The sequence below is a fragment of the Squalius cephalus genome (assembly GCF_949319135.1).
Source record: "Squalius cephalus genome assembly, chromosome: 24".
In the NCBI taxonomy this organism is placed as follows: domain Eukaryota; kingdom Metazoa; phylum Chordata; class Actinopteri; order Cypriniformes; family Leuciscidae; genus Squalius; species Squalius cephalus.
In genome coordinates, this window is record NC_137145.1 from 11,225,100 (window position 1) to 11,251,048 (window position 25,949).

At 38.4% G+C, this 25,949-nt stretch overlaps 1 protein-coding gene across 9 annotated transcripts in view; it reads left to right on the forward strand.

Moving 5' to 3' along the window:
- Window positions 1–25,949, forward strand: part of cux1a (cut-like homeobox 1a) — a 121,688-nt gene that overhangs the window by 69,986 nt on the left and 25,753 nt on the right. For 6 of the 9 annotated variants that reach the window (XM_079862334.1, XM_079862326.1, XM_079862328.1 and 3 more), the window contains exons 6-16: window positions 724–886; window positions 3,312–3,379; window positions 3,484–3,550; window positions 14,659–14,707; window positions 15,896–16,000; window positions 16,856–17,044; window positions 18,667–18,725; window positions 19,956–20,007; window positions 21,060–21,156; window positions 22,587–23,315; window positions 25,809–25,889. In XM_079862334.1, the coding sequence (XP_079718460.1) occupies window positions 724–886; window positions 3,312–3,379; window positions 3,484–3,550; window positions 14,659–14,707; window positions 15,896–16,000; window positions 16,856–17,044; window positions 18,667–18,725; window positions 19,956–20,007; window positions 21,060–21,156; window positions 22,587–23,315; window positions 25,809–25,889 (1,659 nt within the window). The remainder of the gene's footprint in view (window positions 1–723; window positions 887–3,311; window positions 3,380–3,483; window positions 3,551–14,658; window positions 14,708–15,895; window positions 16,001–16,855; window positions 17,045–18,666; window positions 18,726–19,955; window positions 20,008–21,059; window positions 21,157–22,586; window positions 23,316–25,808; window positions 25,890–25,949) is intronic. The other 3 variants (XM_079862329.1, XM_079862331.1, XM_079862333.1) reach the window with 1 other exon arrangement.

Consider the following 25,949-nt stretch of genomic DNA (forward strand, 5'->3'; position numbering starts at 1 on the left):
CTTGTATGTCTGTCTTTCTTCTGTTGAACGCAAAGCAAGCAATTTCAAAAAATGTGCTGGTCACTCTTTTCAATGCAATTACAATGAATTGGGTTTTGAGCTTCCAGGCTTCAAAAATGATGCAGAGGCACCATAAAAGTATGATAAGAGTGGTTCATATGATTCGTGGTGGATTTACAGTCTTCTAAAGTCTAATACTGTAGCTTTGGTTGAGAAACAGACTGAAATATAAGACATTATTCACTGATAATCTTCCCTCCAGTGGGCTGTTACAGTACCTTGAAAACTGTTCAGACTGGATCATTGAGTCTGATTTTCAGTGAGAAATTACTTAAATTTCGGTTTGTTTTCACACAAAGCTGTCAAACAGCTTCAGAAGACTTGGATTATAGTCGTATGAACTACTTTTATGATACTTTTATAGTTTTATGGTGCTTTTGTGTCCATTTGAAGCTTCAGTCCCCATTCATTGTAATTGTCACAGTCTTCATTGCTCCTTTTGTCTTCCATGAAAGAAAAAGTTTCAAGATTTTTCATTTTGGGTGAATTGTTCCTTAAAGATATTATTTAATATGTTTATTAGGCGGTTTTCCTCTTGGCTGATTTCAGGTTTTACTGTCCTTTGGGGGCATTTGCCCACACAATGTTGGCAAAAACTAAACCAAACACATCCATAGGCCTCCACTGTCTGTATTTTTAATGCCCTCTCTTTCTCTCTTACAGAAGTCACTATTAAAGCACTTAAAGAGAAGCTGGAGCAGTATGAGCGTTCTCTACAGGACAAGAACACAGAGGAAGCTCTCGATCAAAACCAGGAGCAATCAGGAAGAGAACAGAGGGAAAGCAGAGGAGAAAACCTTCCTAACAACTATGCAGACCAGGAGAGGTTAGCCTGACCATTGCACAAATCCAATACTACATTAATTGTAATGTTTATGTTATGAATTCATAGGCTGTGTTTCAAAACCAAGTAACCAAGTGAGCTGCCTGCCTAGACAGCAATTTTGAGCATCACATGTGCGTTGAAATGATGTGCTGAAAAACTGAATCAGGAAAGAAATCATAACAAGATTATGAATGCAGAGCTAGAAATCAACATTTTCAGCTTTTTTTAGGTATCATAGGTTCAACACTAAATTTAGATCAAATTTTTGTGAATCATAGGTGCCTTTCTAACTAAATTCTGTATTCAAGGCAACATTTTCCGCCATGATAGTTGCGCTTAATGTGTCTGGATCAAAACTAAAACCATCAAAAAAAACCTTTTTGTTTCTTAAAATAAAATAAATGTTAATTGTTAAAAAAAAACATACTGTTAAAAAAACTAACTTTTTTCAACCTCAGCTGGGTGCCAAGGCAACATTTCTCATAACTAGATGTATAACTAAAACTGAAATGTAAAAAAAAAAAAAAGTAATAAAAATGACCAGATTAAAACTTTAACTAAAATTTAAATAAAAAAGAAAAATATAAAAACTAATATTTTGAACTAATTCAAAATATTAATAAAAACTTGAATAGTATCTCAATGATGCCAAAATAACATTTAATCTGGATAGGCAGCTCACTAGGTAGTTCACTTTAAAAATATAGCTATACGTCTGCATCGGAAATATTCATTTAAAGGGTTAGTTCACCCAAAAATGAAAATTCTGTCAATAATTAATCACCCTCATGTCGTTCCAAACCCGTAAGAGCTTCGCTCATCTTCGGAACACAAATTAAGATATTTTTTATGAAATCCGAGAGCTGTCTGAACCATCCACAGACTACAACGTAATTTCCACGGTCAAGCCCCAGAAAGGCAGTAAAGACATCGTTAAAATAGTCCATTGGACTCCAGTGGTTCAACCTTAATGTTATGAAGCAATGAGAATACTTTTTGAGTGCAAAAACAAACAAAAATAACGACTTAATTCAACAATCTATTCTCCTCCATGCCAGTCTGCTACGCGATTCACGTAAGCACCATCACGCATACATGTGATCATGTGATTGTGCTCAGCCAATAGTGAACCAGCGTTCTGTTGTAAAACACGGAAGAGCAGGGGCACGTTCAAGTTCAAAACGGTGCGCAACGTTTTGCTACGGTTTCCGGGTTGAACGTCATGTTTCCTGGAAACGGCGTGCACCGGTGTGCAACGGGGTTTGAGGTACGTTTTCTCTTGTTTGGTGGGTGTGTCAGAACTGCAGTCTAATCAGCAGCAACATGTATATAAAGCACGCGGTATTAAAGTGAACTCGCACAATGGGTTCAAGGAAAGTAATTTACAAATGTGTTCGATGTAGCTCGGTATATGCAACAACTGAGGATATTAGACGACATGTTTGTCGTAAGTTTTATTGTAAAAATATAGGATATCAACATAATGTAGTTGTTTATATTTTTAGCTTCATTGCAAGTGTATGACATTTGGTATAGAAATAAACAATGGTAATTAAGTGCTTTTCCTAAAAATGAGAAAGAAAATACAGGGTATTAAAACAGTATGAACTACAAATAAAGTCAGTATGTGAGGCTAAATAGATGTGTTTTAGTCTGAATTAGGTAAGATGTGTGCTTCCATTTCAGTTTCAACAATCCCTTCACTCGATTGGGATGTTCTCTTTTGTTCTGGGCGGCAAGTGCAGTAACTGTAACATCGGGCATATTTTGTAGCATTAAACACATAATTATACCGACTTCATCAGGCTCAGAAAATTCTTCACAAAGAACACAATGGCCTTCTCAGCTGCCATAGTTGCAACTCTTGCGTCATCAGAACAGTGTTCAACGCATCACCGTTTCTGTTTAAAAAACGTTGTGCAACGTTTTGTCGGGGCTGAACGCAGCCCTGTACTTTGTGAATACCCCAACAAAGTGAATAGCGTAAGAGAGTGGCAGGGAAGAGAGGAGAGTTTGTTGAATAAAGTTGTTATTTTAGGTTTTTTTTGCCCACAAAAGGTATTCTCGTCGCTTGATAAACTTAAGGTTGAGCCACTGTAGTCACTTGGACTATTTTAACGATGTCTTTACTAACTTTTCTGGGCTGGCAAATGCAATTACCTAGTAGCCTATGAAGGAGTGAGACAGCGCTCAGATTTCATCAAAAATATCTTAATTTGTGTTCCGAAGATGAACCAAAGTCTTACGGGGTTGGAACAACATGAGGGTGAGTAATTACTGACAGAATCTTCATTTTTGGGTGAACTAACCCTTTAAACGTTAAAAACGTTTGTATTGTACCGCAGCGTTAAAGTGACTGCTGTCTTTACATTAATATATGTTTGGAAACAGTTGTTTTAATTGTTTCCTGTATGTCTCTATGCAGTCAGCCACAGCAGAGCCAGGACAGCAGGACAGAAGGCTTGGACATGAAAACACAGTCCTTACAAACAGGTTTGCTAATGCATTCACCGTCAGGTTATGCGTTTTTGCAATTACATACATGTACTTTAAATTTGAAGCTTGTTTTCCTGACATTTGTTTCATTTGTTGCACAGCACTTGAAGCAACTCAGGCAGAACTCCACGAACTGAAGACAAAATACGATGAAGAATCCACAGCAAAGTGAGTAACCAGTTTTTAATTCTGACGGGACGTTTACAGGAGACAGTTTGGGATTAGAGCTGAAATGGCTCGTATTTCCCCTTGTGTGTTTCCTCGACTGTCTGCTAGGCGTGCTACATCTTTGTCTCACCTTTGCACACACATTTACCCACATTTGCGTGTCCATACAGACACAGACAAACACACACACACCTTTGATCCACACCAAAACAGCTTATAATCCTACTGCAGACAGGTTTGATTATGGGGGAAAACACAGTGTGGTGAAATCACACCTTCATTCATGGACAAGTTTTGATATTCAATAGTCCTCACATCCCGCCCATGCTGCCTTCATGGCTACACGAGACTGAATAATGGATGACACAATCCTCATAACTCGCACGGATGCTCTGAGTGATTCTCTGAGTATCCAATAATGACGGGATTCGTACCATCGACTGACATTTTGTAGGCGGTGAATCAGTGTGTGCATACTTGCTCAAATGCGCCTTTTGTTTGCACATTGTGTCTGTTTGCCTTGATCTGGGTCATGCGTGTGTGTTTGTGTGCGTCTGGATGTGTGCGTTCCTCCGCTTGCTCTCCCTGTCATGTGGTCGGGGTTAGGTGGCAATTTCCTTGTCTCGCTGTCACTGAGGAATGCATCCTGTTGCAGAGTACACTCGCTGCGGGCTGTTTCGGCACTGCTCGATGCGCAGGGAGTGGCGTAATTACACTACCTGTGATCAAACCAAACCCTGCCATGCCAGACCCCCAGCACTGCAACTTTGAAGTAAAAAAAAGACACTTTTTTTAGCTCAGAAATCCACATTGGTGAGCTGCTGCCGAACCGGAAGGTCACGGCAAGGTTCATTTGATGAAAAGATATGCTTCTGATTCAACAATAAATCTCACTCTCATGCTTGTGCACAAACTTTTGAATATGACTGTGTACATGCAAACAAGAAAATGCATTGTGACGTTCAGTAACATTGGCCTGTTTCCAATCCGCCTGGTCTCTCCCGGGGACTCTTTTCAGAGACTGGCAGGTAAAACGTTTCCACTCCATTAGATTTCTTACCTGCTTCTCATCCTGATGCTCCAGCTTTCATTTATTAGCTTTTGCTTTGGTGCTTTCTTTTGGTTTCTGAACTAAGACTGATTATTCACAATATATTGGAAATGATTGTGCTGTTGATATAAAATTAAACTACACATTGTTGATATCACAATTAATTGTGAATGAGAGGGTAGATCATGTCTTTTTTACGCAAATAGCAAATATAGTGCTACACCGTGTCCTAACCAGCTGTTTCCATGTGACAGTATATCAGAAGACATTTAAATATTTGATGTCAAATTTTGTTGAGCCAGATTTTGAACCCAATGAAGAAACCAAGCAATCGATACGATAAAGTCCTCGTTGTGACGTGGTTTGTTGTATTCATTTCTGATCCATAATTATATATATTTATATTATTATTATATATATATATATAATTTTTATAGCATTTTATGTGTTGTTATATATAGGTGGTGTTCAGTTATTTAACTTTTTGTGCCATTTTATATATAATAAATAGTTAAATATTGCTTTTATGGCTTTGTTGGTTGAAAATCATTGAATACATCTTTTGTTTAATTAATAAACAAAACATTATCTTTATTATTAATAATTTTAAGTAGATTACTGACTTACTGTATATATGTTGCCAAACAGATTTGAAATGACCCTTTTTAACCATTTAAAAAACCTATTTTGCTACTAGTAAGTGGCAGTGGTTTTGGTCTATGTACATATGCTGTGTATAGATAGATAGATAGATAGATAGATAGATAGATAGATAGATAGATAGATAGATAGATAGATAGATAGATAGATAGATAGATTTGTGCTTTATACATCCAATTTTGCCTAAGCCTGGATCCAAGGATTCATCGTTATCTTGTTGTTGTGATTGCTGACTTAATGAGGTTACGTGATTCTGTGCATGTGTCTTTGGTAGGGGATAAAGGAATCCCGCCCCCATCTAAGAGCCCTTTCCTGGCCTCAGGGTTTTACATGCTCCGTTAGCTCAGTTCATCTACAGTGACAGTAGGTGGATCTCAACGGGAAGGGTTTAGAGACGTTTGTGTGTATCGTATCGCGTAGTTAAATAAACATAAGAATGTGTCATGCTCCACAGTGCTCCAGTAATAAGCGAATGAGAAAGGAAATCCCTCGGCGGGCAGTTGTTCTGCCTTTGATGCGGGCGGTTAGCTCTGGGTGTTCAGCAGGTATGGACAGAAAATCCATAACGTTGATCGATCATCCCCCATATGAACCGTGGAGATGTTTGCGGTCGCGCTTATTGAAAGACTGCACGTGTTAAACCTAATGTGGAATCAAATAGAATGGAATAACGATTCAATGTATGCTATTGTAAAAACTGTTTTACTTTTTCAGCCTCTAAAGCGACTTGCTGATGTTATCAAGGCAATATGGGCGGAGAAAACTGTAATATTAATCATTGAAATCTCAACCTGACATGTTTTTTGATGGATAGAAGAGTTACTACTTTTTTAATCCAGTTTTCACCCTTTTAACATGCAATTTTTCTTGAACTAGTCAGTCCAGTAACATCATTCCTATTTTTGTCTCTCATATTCCTTCCTGTCGTCTCACCCTCCCCTTCCTCTTTTTCTTTTTTAGTTCATTCTGAAGGAAGGATGGTATCAGCTGCAAAGAGAGTGTGTATTTGGTGGCGTGTGTGTGTGTGTGTCTTGGGTTCAGGGTGAAAAGAGGAGCAGGGTTCAGTCGAGCGTAATAATGGAATGCTTCAATTCGCTTCACTGTTTGTATGCGACCTCTCTCTCCCTTTTTCTCTCTCTTTTCCCCTCCCCCAACGCCCTCCCCCACTATCCCTCCCCTCCCAGACGTGTTCACGGTGGAATGTCCGCCTTTCTCACAGGCCCGCGAGGTGTCTGTCGTCCCAGCCATCTATCTTGTTCTTTCTCTCTCTCTCTCTTAGGGCTCTGTGTTGTGCTGAAATTTTAATCCGGTTCTTTTTCTTTTCCAGCCCAGACTCTCCTCTCATCCCTCCTCAGGACCTCCTCATTAACGTCCTGCCAGTTACAGTAACTACAGCTGGCACAGACACGGGCATCAGCCCATGCATGCCCGCGCAAACACACGCCAGTGCTGACACACAAACGCTGAGATGAAAAAATTATAAACAATGTACCTTGTTCATATTTAACGTATATAGTTCGTATTTAACGTATATATCAATTTTTAACTTATTGTGTTCACATTTTACTCCACTTATTTGTATTTAATTTAATATTTTCATATTTAAAATATTTTATTTGTAATGTAGTTGTCGCGTTTAACTCATAATTTTTTTACTTAATGTCCTCAAATTATTTGGATTTAATATTGAATTCAAATCATATTTAGCTAGACTTATTCATTTCATATATAACGTATTTTCTCATTTAAACTAACATTTTTAAACTTAGCGTTGTCTTATTTAAGTATTTTTTTATGTATTTAACTCAACCTATTTTTATTTAACCATATAACTAAATTGTTTAGTATTTAAAGGGTTTGTTCACCCAAAAATGAAAATTGTCCCATAATTTACTCACCCTCAAGCCACCCAAGGATATTTTTTATGTTTTTTTAAATTATATTATATTATATTATGTTATTATATAGCTATATTATATATATTATATAATTATATTTGTACATTAATATATAAAATATTAATATATATTTATATTAATTCAACATTTTCATGTATTTGTGCTGAATGTTTTTCGTATTTGACTTAACATATTCAGATGTACCTCAACATTTACATATCTAACGTTTATGTATATTTTCATATGTAGCAATTTATCATAAGCATAGTTAACTCTTTCAACACATAGTTAACACATGTTTTTGTAGTAAACAAAGTGGAAAAGTACGTAATGTTTATTACCTCGGGCAGTTTTAGCAATCGCAAGGCTCAGGGTTGAGTTTGTCAAGCTGTGTGGCCTGTTGTGCTTGTTCCCAGCGTGGTTAAACTCTCTCTGGTTTTCCCTGACTGAATTGGAAAGAAACAACATGCAATTAAAGTTGTTTCTCCTGCGCTGAAAGTGGCAGGTTGGGTTTTGCAGTGTGTCCTTTACGAGACAAATGGGCAGTAGATTTTAGCTTACAAAAATAGCAGCCGTGTGTGAGGCCTGTGGAATTGTGTGTGTGTTTGTGCGGATGTTGGATCGCGAGTGTGCGCCTAGGTGGAGATGTGTGCATGTGTTAAAAAGAGAGAGAAATGGAGAGAGACGGAGTGAATTTCTGTTTGTGGTTTATGTGGGCTCTGCGTATGTGTGTGTGTGTGTGAGATGTAAACCGTGGAGAAGTGCACTGGGCCAGTGAGCTGGTGCAGTCAGTGTTCTGGCATGCAAGAGCTGTGCACACGAATTTCATCGGCTCCTGGTGACATGACAGTCCCCACGGGCTCGCCGCGACCGCAAGCACGCGTGTGCGTGTTCGCCTGTGAACACACCTTCAGATCCTTTTGTCTGTGCATCCTGTGATGTTACATGCACTGACTCGGATTAACAGCGCAGTTTGATTCCCTTCAAATCCAGGCAGAAGAGCAACGTCAGGCCTGTTCGCACCTCTCAGCCTTTTTCGTCTCTGCATCCAGCGTGTTTTGCTTGACAGGGTCTCTGCTGTGCTGTTGGTTGTGTGACATTTCAGAGGGTGGATTTTTGCTCTGTCTGATCCATTTGTCTGTACTCCCATCAGTCTGGCAGGTTTTGAATTACTGCGGGGAGCACAAAGGACCTCATCCTACCCACCTGATTTATCTGCACAGATCTACGCTCGCTGGCTGAGTGCAAAGAAAACATTTCATCTGTGTCAAGCAAGACATTTCGCCTTACCAGAAGCTCTTACATTGTTCCCTGATATTTCCACCGTATTGTGCAGATGTATTGTACAACAATGCAGCTTTTTTCAAATAGAGCCCTGTACACTAGTATAAACTAGCATGATTAGCTAAGCTAATCTGACCATCACTATTGCTCAAACTTATGGTTATGGGGTTTTCTAAACCACAGACCTTAAGCATTAAACACTGTTGGGTAATTCTACTAGTAACATTTGTAATAGAAATACAAATTATACCTCATATCATGCAGTTCTATTACTTTTTTCAGCTATAAAACTTCATCTGAAGGTGGATAAAACTATAAAAATATATAAAACAATATTTGTAGATCAGAATATCATAGAGATTTGAGGTTTTTTTTACTTAGGCCAGTAAGTAACTACCCTTGACACCCACCCTTTTTCTTCATTTTTTCAAAGATTCAAATGTTTGTGTATTATACTTGACATTTTAACTATTTGATATTGTCATTTACCTCAGTGTTTATGTATGTAACTCAGTATTTTTATATTAAGGAATGTGTCTTATGCATAGTCAACATTTTCACACTTTACTTATGGTTAAGTGTTTTCTGAACCACAAACCTAGTATTAAACCTTAATATCAATCATTGGTAACATGTAAATAGACCTGTACCATTTGTGCTATAAACAGAAATGATACCTCAAGTTAAGCAACTTGTAGAGGACTATTGCTTTTCTGAATGCCCAAACTTTGCGATTCTCATCTGGTGGTAAAATAATATCCCATAGAAAGAGGTAGCAGACCAGTATCTATGGATCGGAATAATTTGGAGATTTGGGGTTGTGATATTTTAAAACGCCTCATATTTCCTTCAGAAAATGTAAAAATCTAGCTATTGGTGAGGTTGAATAACTCCATATAATGAAATCACAGATTAATCAACAACATTAGTAGTTAATTTACTCCAAAACAAAACTCTTGAGATGATTATACACCTGTGTGATTGCTGTCAAGAAAAAATTGGGTCGTTGATGTTTGTTGTTTTGAGAGTTAGTGTGAGGAATGACACTTCTGAGAACGAGCTTTTTTATCTCCTGGAGGTCAGACACTCAACAAGAGGAGAAAAAAAAAAAATCAAACCCCGAGGGTTTTCTTACTACCCTAGCCTTCAAAAGGTTAAGAGAGGATGGGAGGACAAAAAATAAAAACCCAGCAGGATAAAGCCCACACTGGCTCCATAAGATAGGGGCCAAATGGAGAAAGAGAGCAAAATGGAAATCTAATGGGCTAAATCTGTGAAATGTCGTACCAGCCCAGGGGGATTTGAGCCGCAGCAGAAACAAAGACACTGGGGAGAGAGCGAGCGAGAGTGAGTTCGAGCAAGACGGGAGAGAAAGAGAGAGAGAATCGCCTGAAAGAGTTGAATTACAGCCAGAGGATGCATGTAACCTGGACCTCTCTCTCGCTAGCTTCGCCCGAGCGCCGAGTTAACCTCCCTTTCTGACAGCCATGCTGGATGGAAAAGGTCAGAATCAAAGCAGCTGGTTCTCATAATTTATCAGGCCTGTGACGACCAAACACAATAATCAAAAGCAGTAAGTGTTTAATACGCTCTATTCATCAGCGGTAGCTCGTAGAATAACAAAAGAAGTCATGTTTATATGTTCCTGGATTACGTTCACAGTGTTTTTTCTTTGGACTTTCCCACATCGTAGCGTGTTCATATGTAGATGAAATAATCCCAATAAATTGTCTCGCAGATAACCTTTGGCCCCCGGTCCGAGGTGATGAAGAACATGCCGTTTTTGAAGGCTGAGCTCCGATGGGAGTTACGCATGTCTTACGCAGTTCTCGTCCTTATCTTTTCATCTTTAAAGGGGACATATCATGAAAAACTGTTTTGGACTTTTGAAATAAAAGTTCAATGTACAATGCTGATACACTTCCTTAGTCCACTTGAAACATCTAGAAACATTTTACAAAGTTGCAGATTTGTGAACTACATTAGTACACAGAAGTCAGCCAATCGCAACAGGTCTAATTTGCATATATACTTCTTGAAGATACAGTAGCGAAAACAGCCTGTTTAAATATAAGGGTCAGAGAGAGGGCGTAACACTAAATTAAGATTGTTTTCAGTGCAAGAAACCTTGACTAACACAAGTGGATTCAAGGAAAAGAAATACTGCGAAAGTGTCGAATATGGCCCCTTTAAGGTCATCATTTAATGTGTTTTTACAGTGGGGCCCATAAAGGAGGGAGTGAACACGAGCTGACGAGAGCAAAAATGAGTAGAGATTAGGTTATGTAGCTTCGCAATAGTGTGTGTGTGTGAGTGAGAGAAAGAATGAGTGCCTCTTTACACTGTATTTAAGAGGGATTGTATTTTTTGTATTCTGTGCCATGACGAGATCATGACACTGTTAATGCATAAAATAAACCTCTGATCTGCAGTCGTTAGGTTTAAAGGAGTATTATATTCCATAATTCCCAAATCTATGCTGATCTAACATTTATTTAATGATTTATATTTAACTCTTTGGGTTTGGTAAAGCTCAGAGGAAAAAAAAAACTAGCTTAATATATATTTTACTGTAATTATTAACTACATTATATTGAATATTTTCATTTTTAAAGTCAAAGTGAGCATATTTGACCATATTCAGTTTCTGTAAATGTTACTGTTCTTATTGTGAACAATTCATCTGTGCACATTATTCTAAATAATAAATCACAGGTTATTTTAATAGCTTTTTAGGCATTGTTTTTAGCTCCATTCTGTTGTGTAACACCCATTTTTCACAATCCAATTAATTCCCTGTGGATAACCTCAAGTCCCGTCCTACCTTTTTTTTTTCTTGTTAAATATCCTGTTTCACTCAGAAATGTCACATTACAGAAATAAAATGGGTTGTGAATAGGGTTTCACATTGACGTTAGAGGGCCATCATAATTGGAGTGAATAATTATGTTTCAATAACAATTTGAAACATAGTATTTTCACAGCGCTCTTCACTTTCAGCCACAATGAAACTCCAACGCTGCATCATCCATGAGACGCCGGAGTCACGCGCTTAAAAGTGCGCACAAAGCTGAGTTAAGCTCATCTGAATCATTAAACCAAATCGCCTCTAATTAAGCTTGGCTGTTGAATTAATTTCAGCTGTGCTTGACTCCTCTCAGTTTGCAGTCACATGGTCAGAAATGTCAATGGGAGAACCGTTCGAGAGGAGAGTACAGTGGGTGACAGAAATAATGCAAGTGCTTTTATCAAATTAAGAGCTCAGTATGTGGGATAACAAGTTTCACTTGATGAAAGATAATGTGTTGGTTGAACACTTTGTCTGTTTCAGATCTGACTTCAAGCATCAGCTTTGCTGCTTCAAGTGTAAATGCTTTGAGTTTGGTAGAGATAATGGTACAAAATCAAACAGAAACTGCTACATTGAGTAGTAGCCTAGCAGTTAGCACACATGCTACAACACAATATTGTGTGTGATCATTTTGAGATTGTGTAAACGTGTGAGATGTTAAATATTGCGTCACAAAATTAAAAATGCTTTGAGTTTGGTTATGATTGTGGCAAACAATATAAATATATAAATGATTAAGTGTAAATATCAAACAAAAACAGCTACAATAGGAGTATTAGCATAAAGGTGCTGTCACATTTACCATTGTTTAGCAAATTTTCGCAAGCAAAATCCAATTATTTCAGTAGGAATCCACTTGATCTGGAATTTCGCGCAAGGTGCAAGAATTCCTCTCACAGATTTCGCAATGGGTTTAAGTTGACTTTTGTGTGAGCTGCGCTTCGTACATTGCTATTGACAATAGACGATGGACCTTTTTTTACCCAAAAAATATTGCAGAAAGTTTGCTAATGATACCGTACCTTAACTGTTAGCCCATGTGCTACAACACGTTATGTTGTGCAAAACGCTTTGAGTTTGGTAAGAGTTGTTACAAAATCAACAACAAAAAAAAAAGTTTTTTTTTGAAGCTGTAGCCTAGCTGTTCTGTTGGCACACGTTACAACACGTTATCACGTGTGAATGCTTTGAATTTGGTTAAGATTGTGGTACAAAATCAAAACAAAAACGGATTTGTTGGAGCTGTAGCCTAGCGGTTAGCACATCTGAGCTGTAAATGTTAAAGGGATACTTCAGGATTTAGCATTAAGCTTTGTATTAGTAGAAAACCTGTATTATTTTCGAATTACCATGCTTTCCACCCTCATATCCCCCTGAGAGGAGAGATTTATGTATTTTTTGTCTGGAAAAAATCCTCCGATGACGCAAAAATCGTCATTTTGCGTCATCGGAGGATTTTCTGGCCAGAGGCTAAAGACTACAGCCAGTAGATGGCGTTGTTCCGCATGTTTTCAGCCCGCCCATAGAGGGGTGGGATCTCACTCACAGAATGTACACAGTGTCAGCCGTCTTTCTTTGGAAGCTAAGCTAGCAGGCTCTTGTTCTGTGGAGAAAGCTGAATAGTAGGAGAAAGCGGAGTAGTAGGAGAAAGCTGAGTAAGTATCCTCCTCCATCGTCCTTTTCCCGGACTTGTCCGGCGGGCGAGATCGTTCAAAATGTCCGGGATTCGGCTTTTGCTTTCTGCGGTCGCCATTCATTGTTTACATGCACACCTCTTGTTTCAATCTAACTGAATTCATTCCGATCGTGAATCTGAATGTAGTTTACATGAACGCTAAACAAGTGATCGGTTGATGTGAGTTTTAACATTGCTAAGAAAATTCCCGCTCCTCCGCGAGAGATGCGAGACCGGCGCGTCTCAGTAATGACGCCACCGGCCTCGCGTCGTTCTCCCGCGGCCCTCAGCCTCGTCCTGCTCGCCACAGTAAACATGATGAATGGCGTCTGTAGAACGCAAAAGCCGAATCCCGGACATTCTGGGCGATCCCGAAATCCCAGGCAGACTCGTCACGGAGACTCACTGGTAGCCTAACCTTGTTTTAAACTGCGCTCTCTTACCAGTAGGCGTGGCCTCCTAGGGCAGCGAAGCAAGTGCATTCTGGGAGTTGTTGTCTTTCATCCACATGAGCCAAAAATACATTTTCTGGCTTTTCTCAGTCTAGAAAGCTCCAAATTAAAAATTTTCTTCACATTTCTTCTACATAAATGACCTATTTTAAATACACATTCATCTTTCCAGAGGTGAAGTATCCCTTTAAGTATGCCGTGGGAAAACTTCTGAAATATAATGAAACATTTGAAAGTGCATGTTATATGCAAAAGGTTATTTATTCAGAATATACTGGCAACAAATTGTCATCAGTAAAGAGAGACACTTTTTAATGTAATTACATTTAGCAACAGGCATGCTAACCAGCTAAACCTTAATATAACCTTGACTATGGATTTGGATCACAATGTTTTCAAGAAACTTTTATTCCCAATCACTTCTGTCCCATTTTCTCCAGTCTCGTAACAGTTCATTTACCAGAAGAGTTAGCAATGGGAAGACTTTTGTAATTTTTCCAGACAGAAGGATCAATGTTTGAAAGCTGTTTTTGAGAGACAAAACTACACTCATTTGAGATGAATGTTTAATGGGTACATAAAGTACTGTTAACCTTTATTGAAAGCAGTTGTGTTTACACACCTAAGCCATGCCATTTGCTGGGCTGAGCCGCGCGCTAGCAGAATTGAGAATATTATATCAGATTAGTGTGCATTAAAAGGAGTCTGAGGCCTATATTAGTGTAATCCCTCTGTTTTAACCTGGGCTTGTCCATGTGGCTGAGCCGTGAACCCACTGCTGGGCTACACAGCTCACAGTCCAGCGGATTACTGTGAAATCGAGAGGGCTTAATGGCCCTGCGTGCGCGCTGTAGTGTGTATGTGTGTGTTTGTCAGTGTGCATACGGGTGAGTGTGCAAGTGTTCACATGCATGACGGGGTTATGGAAGTCCAACTGAAATGGCTGATCTTAATACAACAACACACACATATCCAGATGTTTTCATGATGAATGCCCTCACGAACACATCTAGCTGCTCATAATTGCATGCGCACACACGCAAGCGGCTCAGAAGTGAGGCAAGATGCTGATTACCAATTTTATGTTGATGTGAGGTCTTCTGTTCCACCTGGTCCATTCTTTACATGACCCATTTTATTGCATTGCGATATGTTGCATCACTGTGTTTTACTGCAACAAATCTGCGCTACCATTTCCCTCCTGCCTGCGTAAGTAATGTGCGCTTTCATTTTTCAGGGCCAATGAGATTGAAGCGGTGATGACAGATTTGGAAAGAGCCAATCAGGTAAAGGCCATATTCCTCATGGAAAAGTGACTCGTATTTCTATTGTATGCAAATCTAAAACACAGTAACAGCTTGTTTAGGTTTTTTATTAATACCTCCAGTCTAATGGACTGTACAGAAATTGCCGTGCTAGTTTGCAAATTTATTTTATTAGCACACAACTTTATTGCAGTCACATATATCCAAGTTCTACATATCCTAATTCCCTCCATCTGCTTTCCTTTTGGAAGAAATCCATCATTCCCTTCACTTTTTTGAGCTGTGAGCCCCAACGGCTAAATCTAAATGAATATCAGATCTTTTATGTGATGCAATATAAAGAATCTCTTGCCCTTTTTATGTTTTTTTTTTTTGTTTTTTTTGCATTTCTGGGGATTCTGTTTTATCATAAGTCTATTGTTTTTCTGACCTTATATGTTTGGGAAAGAAGATGTGTAGGAATGTTTTATTTTGTATTATGTAATATTATTAATTGATTTCGTCTAGACTTATTTCTTGCTAAAGCACTCAAAAGTTCAATTTTCTGAATGTTTCTTTTTGTAAACTAAAATCTGTTTGCTTATCTAAAAATTATAAACTTTTATCTTTTTGAAAATGTAGGGCAAGCAATAAACAAACACCCGAGTAAAAAGTTTATAATCATTGTTTTCATTAGCATTATTATTCCAATCAACAGAAAAAAGAACATTTGGTAAGACTTGTTACGTAGACGTTTAGAATAAATTTGCATAATTTAGCTTGTCATTACCATAAATGCATAAAGATGGTGGTGTTGGATTTGGTGCAGCTAAAGGTTGAACGCTTTAAGCAGCTTTTACAATATATAATTATTATTTTTTTAAGTCTCATCATGAATCCAGACATTTGTCTTTAGGTCAGGGATCCATTCTAGGGCAACAAATGAATTAACACCACAATCTTTATTTAAAATAAATTCTGAGTGATTTGCATATTCTGTGAATCAACCAACCGTACATACCTTGACACACTTTAGCTTGAATACTAGAGCACTCAGCCAAGTAGGACCCATGTGAGTTCAGTTAACATTTTTCAGCCCAGCCATATAAAAACAGGCCTGTGATCTTTTAGCTCCCAGTCTTCACAATTCATAAACGTTGGTTGATATAATGGTTATGAATCCTCAACCATGGCATTTTTTCACCCATTTGATCTGTTTGTGGCCCACAGAGGGCCGAGGCGGCAGAGAGGGATGCTGTGAGTCTGAGGGAGCAGCTCGCTTCAGCTGGCAAGACACTGCAACCATCCAATCAGATCGAGAAAACACCGGAAATGGTAAGAGTGATTCTCTGCTTGCCTGTACTGTAGAGAGAGGGGCAGAAAGAGGGAGAATAAAGGAGGGAATGGTAATGTGGGAACACTTTCCATGAAGCCTATAATAATTTAATGCATTATGGAGATATTCCCAGTGCATTAGCATTCACAATGTTGTTGTAAATAATTGTAAATATTATAACTTGATTAATTAATTTGATTGATACTGTAATTGTTCTTATTAATATTATTATAAAAAGATTGATTAATCAATTAGTGTTTTCAAAGAAGATTGAATCATGATTAATTGTAAGAAATATTTGTAATATAATACCTGATATTCCTAATGTATTATGCATTTACAATGCCATTGTAAATAATTGTGGCCAGTATAATTTTTTAATGTGTGATGTATTTTTTCATTTTTATGTATGTGTATGTAAACACACACATTGTATTTGATCCACTTCAAATGTTGACTACTGTATAATTATTAATTACATTTTAATATTCATTTATTTATAGTTAGTAAATAAATTTTGAAAAAATGATGAATGAATGTTTACAGCATGAAATATATAAACATAATTAATCATAAGCAATATAATACTGTTATATTTAATTATGGTTATATAATTATTTATGAAACATTTGCAATGTACATTACATACATAGGGTGTTATGAATATAGTGCATTTAAAATACCTTCATAATGCTTTACACAGTATCTACATGCTTGACAAGGCAGGTTTAATTATATATCACATTTTATACAGAATAGTAATTCACATTGCACTGCTTGGAAAACGCACAGGAAGTGTTACCGTTTACGTTGTCAATGCAGCATTGTAAAAAGTGTGTATTTGTTGTGTATAGGACAAGTCTCTGGAGGCGCTATCTTGCACCAGTCTGGAGGCAGAGTTGGGTGCTAAGGAGAGGGAGGTGGAGCGTTTGGCCGAGGATGTTCAAAGACTCCAGGCCAGTCTGGCCCAGCTCAGCGAGACCTCCACCAATCAGATCAGTCAGCTTGAGCAGCAGCTGAGCTCCAAAGAGGCCGTACTAAAGGTCAGTCACTGAAGCATATTAATAAAAAATATAGGTAATATATCAAGTAGGGCATAATTTGTGCCCTCCAGCCAGTATTGAACACTGTTTGAACTGTTTAGAGTGTTAGTGCTATATAAAAATTCCTGCATTGCAGTCCTTACCTGTGATAAAATCGCTGTACCTCACAGCCTTCTTCATTAATACATAAGCATAAATGAAGAAGCTCCTCTCTTTAGTTCGCTGACAGCTTTAACAAGGACAAGTGAATGAGCCTGGTGGTTCATTATGGAGCAGCGGCCCATCTTAAGTCACATTAACACTGGACTCCAGACACGGGCTGTTTCAACTCGACATTTCATGTTGGATGAAGCGAATGGTCCTGCTCGTGGCAGCAGTCGGCTGCAGGACAGGCCTGTAAATGTTGCAGCGGCTCACACGAGCCATGTGACCTATGTAGTGAATGTTTAGAGTTTGAATGACAGCTGGTTGGATGGCAGGAGACTGAGCTGAGACGAAGCCTTCGCTGAGCCTCACACGGAGAGACTGCTCTGATCTGCCCTGCCTGGAGCAGACTCAAGTTCTACTGAAGAATCTGAGCATGTGCAGTGCGGACAGATTCATGAGCGCATACACATTCTTGGACGCACATACGGAATAGTGGTCGAGCTAAATGTGTTTTTTTTTTAATGGTCGATATCTAGAAAGCAGAACGGCTGATATAAAGCCAAAGTATATAACAATTTAAAGATAGCAAATAAACAATACAAATAAATGTACACAAAATAGCTACATTTGTACACTTAATTTCACAATATTTACTCAAAGTTTGAAATATATGAGAATGGAGAATTACCAAAAAATATCTATACAAAACTCTTATCCAGAGTGACTTCAGTGTGTTTCAGTTATATACTGTGTATACACACAGAAGTCAAAAGTTTGGAGTTGGTCACCAAAAGCAATTTATTTGATCAAAAATACAGTAAAGCAGTAATACTGTGAAATTAATTATTTAAAGTAACAGTTTTTTAAATATATTTTAAAATATAATTTATTCCTGAGCTGAATACATTTTTATTAAAAAAATTGCATTTGAAAGAAATATTTTATCAGATTATAAGTATTGCTACTATCACTTTTGATCAATTTAACACATCCTTGCTGAATTAAAATATTACAAATATTAAGTCTTACTAACCCCAAACTTCTGAACGGTGTTGTATATGAACAAAAATATTCTGGTTTCAATTTCATTTTTAATTGAATTTATTTGTAATTTTATCACAATAATAACATGGGAAAGACATGTTTAATGGTTTGTTTCTTTTTAAATTCTATGTATTTTGAGCCCCTTAAAGGGATATTGCACAAAAAAAATCTGCCATTACTTACCTATCCCAAACTCGTTTGCTGTTTGCTATCTACGGAAGATTTTTTGAAGACCCTCTATGCAGCTCTTTAAGCTCATTATGACCATGTCTATCAATCTCCAAAAAGACAGAGTACATTGACCGAATTCTCATTGGAAGTGCCTCTCTAAAGTGAATATTGTGAATTTTCAGAGCTTAATACAGTTCATACACTGATTCACATTACAATTTTGCTTATAAATAAGTATATCTGCCTTTTCCCCTCCCCAGCATCTCGAAGAAAAGCTTCAAGAGCAGTCTGACTACGAGGAGATCAAACGAGAACTCGGGTAAGTTCTAAAGCACTAATTCTGTCAGCACAAATAATCCTGATGCTTTAGCCTTTTCCTTCTCATATGTGTGAATATTTTAGCATCATTAACATCATTTTAACGCTGATGTTGCATCAACCTTAACGTGATATCCAAGTACGTAATACCATGAATTGACTGTATCGTAGGTCTAAATAAGCAAAGGTTTTGTTTGCAGTGACCTGAACTGGTCATGTTGTATCCACCTTTATAATTTAAGACCCTCAGACCATTCTTAACCTTTATCTGCCGCTCCATTATGCATGTGTCTTCCCCGTCCTTTCTCGCTGCAGGGCTCGAACTATGAGTCCTCATTACCTGGTGGTCTTGAACTTTACAGTCAGACGTACTGAATTTGATCTGATGTAGTACAGCCAAGCTGAGATATGAACCGCAGGGATCGCCAAACTCCGTCTGCGCACGGATCTTTTATTCCCATATTTTACCAGAAGGAATTTTACTCTGTGGTAATCTCCGTTCGGTTTAATAAATTCAAAGAACCTTAGGTATGCGAGGAGTATTGGGTCTTATTTTTGAGAAAAGCAGATTAAGCACGCTTTGTTGTCGGAGTGGTTTCTGCACAGGACTGAGGGATTTCTGCGTTTCATCTCCAGCCACAGCTGTAATGAGGAGGCTAACGTAGTTTGCATCGGCGATAACCTAATTGAGTGATGTGTGTGTTTTTGGCTCGGCCGCTCGTCTGTGCTATCGGTGTGTGTGTTGGGAGGCTTCGGGAGATGTCTGGCTGTCCGTTGCATAACTCGATTTTAGGCGTAATATTCCCAATTGGGACTTATAAAGCAAGTAATCCATGAATAGAGGGTGTTGTTAAGATCTGTGCTTGTCTGATGATCGGCCTAAAAAGCCGCTTTGCTGAATGTATATTGATAGCTTGTTGTCTACTCGAGGCACATTCCACCGTGATATAATGAGTGTTTTCACCCAAAAGGCTTTTGAAAATGGCCCGGTTTAATCCATAGATAACAGATCAGCGCTGGGTAGAGTGCAGCTAGGCACACAGGTTAATTTGGGTAACGTGATTGTAGGTGTCACAGAAATTTTCGAATCACGAACGCTGAGCCAACGCCTATTAAGCGTTCAGTTCTTGACCTGAAACGGAAAGCGAAGGCATATTTTATGCTTGTAGGACCATTATTTTAATACGTACACTTTTTTTTTTCTTTTTTTTTTTTTTTTTACTCTCGCCAGCACCCTGAAATCAATCGAGCACAACTCATCAGATCATCACTCTTCAGCACAGGTAAGACGTCATGTCATTAGAAAGAATAAAGTTGATTTGTATTGATTTGTCCTTTAAATGCATTATAATTGTGAAAGGCAGCATGTTTTATTGGCGTTGATGCTTTTTAAATTCATTTATTCATTTATTTTAAAAAAAAGAAGATACATGTATTAATTTTTTTCATCTAAATTCATGTGAAAGAGCTGATATCTGAGATTTTTTCCAGTTGTTTTCTTAATGTTTCATTCTTTCCTTCTTCCTTTATATTCTTTCTCCATTCATTCCTCATTTCTTTTCTTTTCCTTCCTTTCTGTTCCCTTCCTTCATTCATCACTTCCTTCCTTTCATTTCCTCACTTTTTAAATTTTCTTCCCCCATTTCTTTCTTTCCTTTCTTTCCTTTCCATATCTTTGCTTTTGTTTCTTTCATCCTTCCTTCCTTCCTTCCTTCCTTCCTTCCCATTCCTTTCCTTGTTTATGCCTTAATTTCCCTTCTTCCTTCTTTCCTTCCTTTCTAAAACTGTACATTTGTTTTTCTTTCTTTCTTACTTCCCTTTCTATAACTTTCATTTTGTTTTTGTTCCTTCAATTGACTTCTTCCTTTCTTTTCCTTCCTTCCTTCCTTCCTTCCTTCCTTCCTTCCTTCCTTCCTTCCTTCCTTTCTTCCTTCCTTCCTTCCTTCCTTCCTTCCTTCCTTCCTTTCTAAAACTTTACATTTGTTTTTCTTTCTTTCTTACTTCCCTTTCTATAACTTTCCTTTTGTTTTTATTCCTTCAATTGACTTCTTCCTTTCTTTTCCTTCCTGTCTGTTTCCTTCCTTCCTTCCTTCCTTCCTTCCTTCCTTCCTTCCTTCCTTCCTTCCTTCCTTCCTTCCTTCCTTCCTTCCTTTCTAAAACTTTACATTTGTTTGTTTTCTTTCTTCCTTACTTCCCTTTCCATAACTTTCCTTTTGTTTTTGTTCATTCAATTGCCTTCTGCCTTTTTACATCCTTCCTCACTTCCTTTCCCCCCTCTTTTCTGTTTCCTTCCTTCCTATTTTTTCTCCTCTCCCTCATCTATCCTTCATTTTAGGACTCGTCCAAGCCTTTGGAGATGTTGCTGACAGGGAAAGACCATAACCAGCTCTCAGAGAGCGCATTGAAACGACTGGCCAACAGTGACTTCAGTGGTGAGTTTCCAGTGTCCAGCCTATTCTGAGAAACATTAACTTCCAGTTACTGGGAAATTGCAAAGCTGCAGTTTATACACAGCACCTTTGGTGATTTTATTGATTTCTTTTTTCCAAACCTAACTTCATCTAAAATCCAGTAGGATGTGCAACATGACCTAAAAAAACTTTCAGAACTTGAGCTGAATGATTTTATTTGGCCCCAAGAAAAAAATGAATAAATATCGTAACAGATCATACTGATAGTGACGAGTTAGGTTTGGAGGCACCCGTGTTGTGAAGGTCAGTTCACCCTTTTCTAGAGGCAGCAACATATTAGGATTTGGTATGTAGGAGATCAGGTCACCTGGGGCTTGCATAAATCCTGAACGGCTAGCGGAGACCAATGTGATAATTAGGCCTTATTTCCCTTTTCCTGCCCTTTCGACTACGCTCTGAATGTGTGAGGCTGAAAATGTCATTACAGAACACCTCTGGACACCCCATGGAGATCATACATTTAATTTGCGTTTTAAATGTGACTTTATATCACAAATTTTGCATTTTTAAACCTGGCATTCGCTGCTGACGGCAATGACAGAGAATCGTCTGTGATCGTAGCATGTATCTGTCTCTGACAGCCAACAGAATTCTATTGCACTGGATATTGATTTTGCCACCGTTGTATAAAGTGATGGTATTGTTATGGAAGCGCACACAGCAGAGGTGTTTTGTCATGGCAAAAAGGATAACCGTACTGACACCCACAATCCCTTGCAGTGAACAGTCCCCACAGCATGAGCAGGTAGCCCACGCACAGTTGCCTGGCCTGATATCTCTGGACATGCCTGCTAGTCTACAGACCTCAGAGGAGATCAGTGTTAAACGTCAGCCTGTGGCACATGCGCACTCATACACATACACAAACAGATACGGCTGTGGTTTGAATCTGGCCTTCTATACGTTCCAGTCCCATTCCTGCTTAGATGACCTCCTTTCCCATTTCAGTATAAAGTGGCTAAAAGTCTAGAACTATGCTAATTAAATGTTCTTTATGGACAGTCATCATTGGAGTAATAGTCCTATTTCACATCTCTCTGGAATACTTGATTGTGATTGGTCAGATGGCATTGTGTAGTCATATTTTTTTGTATAATGATGGCTAAACTGTTCCAGTTAACCGATTTCCTTTTGCTAGTTATGTCTTTGGAATGTACTCTTTCTTTACTCAACTTTACTCAATATTTTAATATTTCTTACTTAATTCATTAAGTAGCCATGTAATAAGTGAATGTACTGTCAGTTGGCCAGTCTCCCAAAATAAACCCCTTCAGGATGATACAAAATCATCTTGCCAGGATTTTACTCTGCATTTATCTCTTAAATATATTTAGTATCAGTCTAAATCAGTATCCATGATTTTCCTCGTCACCCATCGGTTTGTTTTACAGGTGCATTGGGGCGGAAAAGTAATGAAACTACAGTGGAAAACCCTCAGCGTCTTCCTGCCACTCCGGTCCCTACCACACTCCAGGGGTCTCCTCCTCCTCCCTCCCCTCAGCTTTTGATGAGGACGGGCACCGCTACCTCCGAATCTGCTGCCAGTGCCAACGGTACCCACCCTTTTTCCCCCACGGGCATCGGGCCAGACTTCTTTACCCCCGGCATGGCCAGCGTGGGTGCCACGTTCCCCCCACTGGCTGGCAAAATGGCACTCAACTCTCTTCTTCAGAGGCAGCTCATGCAAACCATCTACACCAAAGCCCTCCAGGACCCTTCTCCAAGTTCTGTTCTGTTCGGGCCACCCCATTACGCTACAACCAATTCTCTCTCCAGCCCCCTACCCCCTCAATCAGCGGGCAGCCCGGAGGTTAACGGCATGGCGCCCTCCCCCAGCCAGTCGGAGGGCGCGGGTAGCACGTCGGAAGGGGAGGAAATGGACACGGCTGAGATCGCCCGACAGGTCAAGGAGCAGCTGATCAAACACAACATCGGTCAGCGTGTGTTTGGTCATTATGTTCTGGGTCTGTCCCAAGGCTCTGTCAGTGAGATTCTGGCCCGGCCCAAACCCTGGAGCAAGTTAACCATCCGTGGCAAAGAGCCGTTTCACAAGATGAAGCACTTCCTGTCTGATGAGCAGAACATCCTGGCGCTGAGGAGCATCCAGGGCAGGCAGAGAGGTCAGTAACAGAGCTTGAGGAAAAGACATAACCTTGTTATCTCAGATGATGTCCCAACTCGCGTTTATTTTCAAACATTATGCATGCGACTAAAATGTGCTCTGTAACAGCATGATAAATTTCTCTCATATATAAGCAACTTCAACATGGGCACACTAATGTTAGCATTCTCACAGAGCACATATCCCTTTAAAGAGTCAAATCGGATGCGTTAAATAGTCAAATATGTGCAATAACGAGAGGGCAGTGCTTTGCGATTGCTGTGATCCAGATGTACTACCCCATATTGAAGCTTGTTTCTGCCTCCAAAAATTTGGATTGGGTAATTGTGAGATAAAATTTTAAATAAGAACCAAATTAACACTTTGAACTAAAATTTGTGAGATGAGGTGGCAATTGACACTTATAAAGTTGCATTTGTGAGATGTTTGTGATGTTTTTGAGGTGTGAAGTCGTATTTGTGAGCTATTATAGTCACAATTGTGAGCTATGAAGTCTCATTCGTGAGGTATATATATATATTTTTTTAACTATATAAATAAGTCGCAATTATGAGTCAAAAGTTAATTTGTGAAAAAAGTTAATTTGTGAGGTAAAAAAGGTGCGAGGTATAAAGTTGCATTTGTGAGGTAAAAAAAAGTCACATTTGTAAGGTATGATGTGTCAGTCGTGATGTATAAAGACACAATCGTGAAGTATGAAGCCGCAATTTTATTTTTTATTTTTTTATTTTTTATTTTGGGTGAAAACAGGCTTCCATGATTCCCTTTCGATAAGCTTTAGGCTAACCCTAACCCTTTCATCCACAATGCAATGGTGCACATAACTTTCAAAATTGAGAGTCTTCAGATAACTACATGAAGCGCATAGAGACTAGATACTAGATTCTGACGAAAACGCTATTAGTACTCAGTTGGCACAGGCGGCTTGTTGATTAGAGCTAAACATCAGGAGTCAACCCTTTCTTTCATTTCGGTCTCAGCCTACGGGTGAAGAGGAAGTTCAGAGAGGTTTGCAAGCGTTATGTTTTGCCTCAAGTCTGTGTTTCACAGCTAGAGTGAACAAATCAAGGCCGAGCCCAGCGTGAGCGAGAGTACTTGCATATGAGGGCAGTTGGCTGTGAATCCTTGAAGCCGTGTTGAGCCGAGTCTAAGTTTGTTCAGTCTAGCTGTGAGGCAGTAGTTTTGAAACAGAGCCGGAGCTGAAAAAGGCTGACTGTGCTGCCCGTGCGTCTGCACACCGGTTTGGAACGTCTTCAAGGGAGTCTGGTCTGGCTGTCTGCCTCCATAGAGTCGGCTTGTGGTCTCCCATGGGAGTAGGAACTTTGTAAAAACCTTAAAACCCATTCATTCACATCAAAGACCTGGGCTAAAGGAGCACATTAATGTTGAAATAATCACTCGAGTGAGTTCTGCAGGGTGCAGGTGGCTTTCTATGAGGTCAGACTAGGTCGATTTGTGTTTAAGCTTAACAAACTACCATTCAAAGGATATTTACACTTATCAGTTCATGTAAAGGTATTACTTTGGATTAGAATTACTAAGTGTTTCCAAAACTGACTGTGAAGACATTCTGACATCTATATAAGATCAGAGCTCAACAATAAGAATTCTTTTGCAACACATTTTAAATGCTTCAGAAAATGATTTAGGTTCCCCCCCCCCCTACCTTTTAGAGAAATATATTATTATTACCCAAAACTAAAAAAAAAAAAAAAAATACTTTAAAATATTTTTTAGTTATAGTTTCTATATTTATAAATTGAAATTTTATTTAATAGTTAATAGTTTATTAATTTAATTAGTTATTAGTTAAATTAAAAAAGTTTCTTTTTCAGGTTTTCAGAAAAAAATATTTTTTTCTAAATATTAATTCTTATTATTTGTGTTTGTAATGTGTATTTTTATTGGTGTTTTTAAATGTTTGAATTGTAATTGTGACAAATATAAAGCTGTCTACTACTATATATATTTGTATTTTTATTTAAATTAAACAATATATAAAATATATTTTTCTGAAAAGCAGATTTTTTTTTTTAAATATTAAACAATAAAAATTAAAATATATTTTCTTCACCAAAGAAAAAATAATAATTTAGGTTTTTAATTTGCAGTAAGTGCTGGAAATGATAAAATTACAATATAACTCTGAAAGCTATGCAAATGATTCATGATTCAATGAGATGAAAACTGGTCATTGTAGCAGATACAACAAAATTTAATCTGTCTTCTCTAATAATAGCTAAATAACCATAGTAACACATCTAAATCAGGTGCATTCAAATTCCAAATGCAGATCATTTGCACGTCATGCAGTGATGCTGCAACACTAGACTGATAGGACAGGTGACATTTCCATCAACAGGCCTAAAAAAATCTCTCATATTTGGGTCATTCTTATTGTTGAGCCCTGGAGATGATTGGACAACTGACAGCAGAAGTTTAGGGCTTGGTCTTACTTTATTTCTATCTTCCGCCACTTGTTTTCCAACAGAGAACCCAGGCCAGAACCTGAACAGAGTATTTCAGGATGTTCCGAAGCGAAGAACCGGCTCGGAAGGCTCCACGCGGCCAGGTCTGTCTCACGCCTTCCCTCTCGTGTTACGAGTTTCTGGAGTGTCAGATCCGCTCTGTC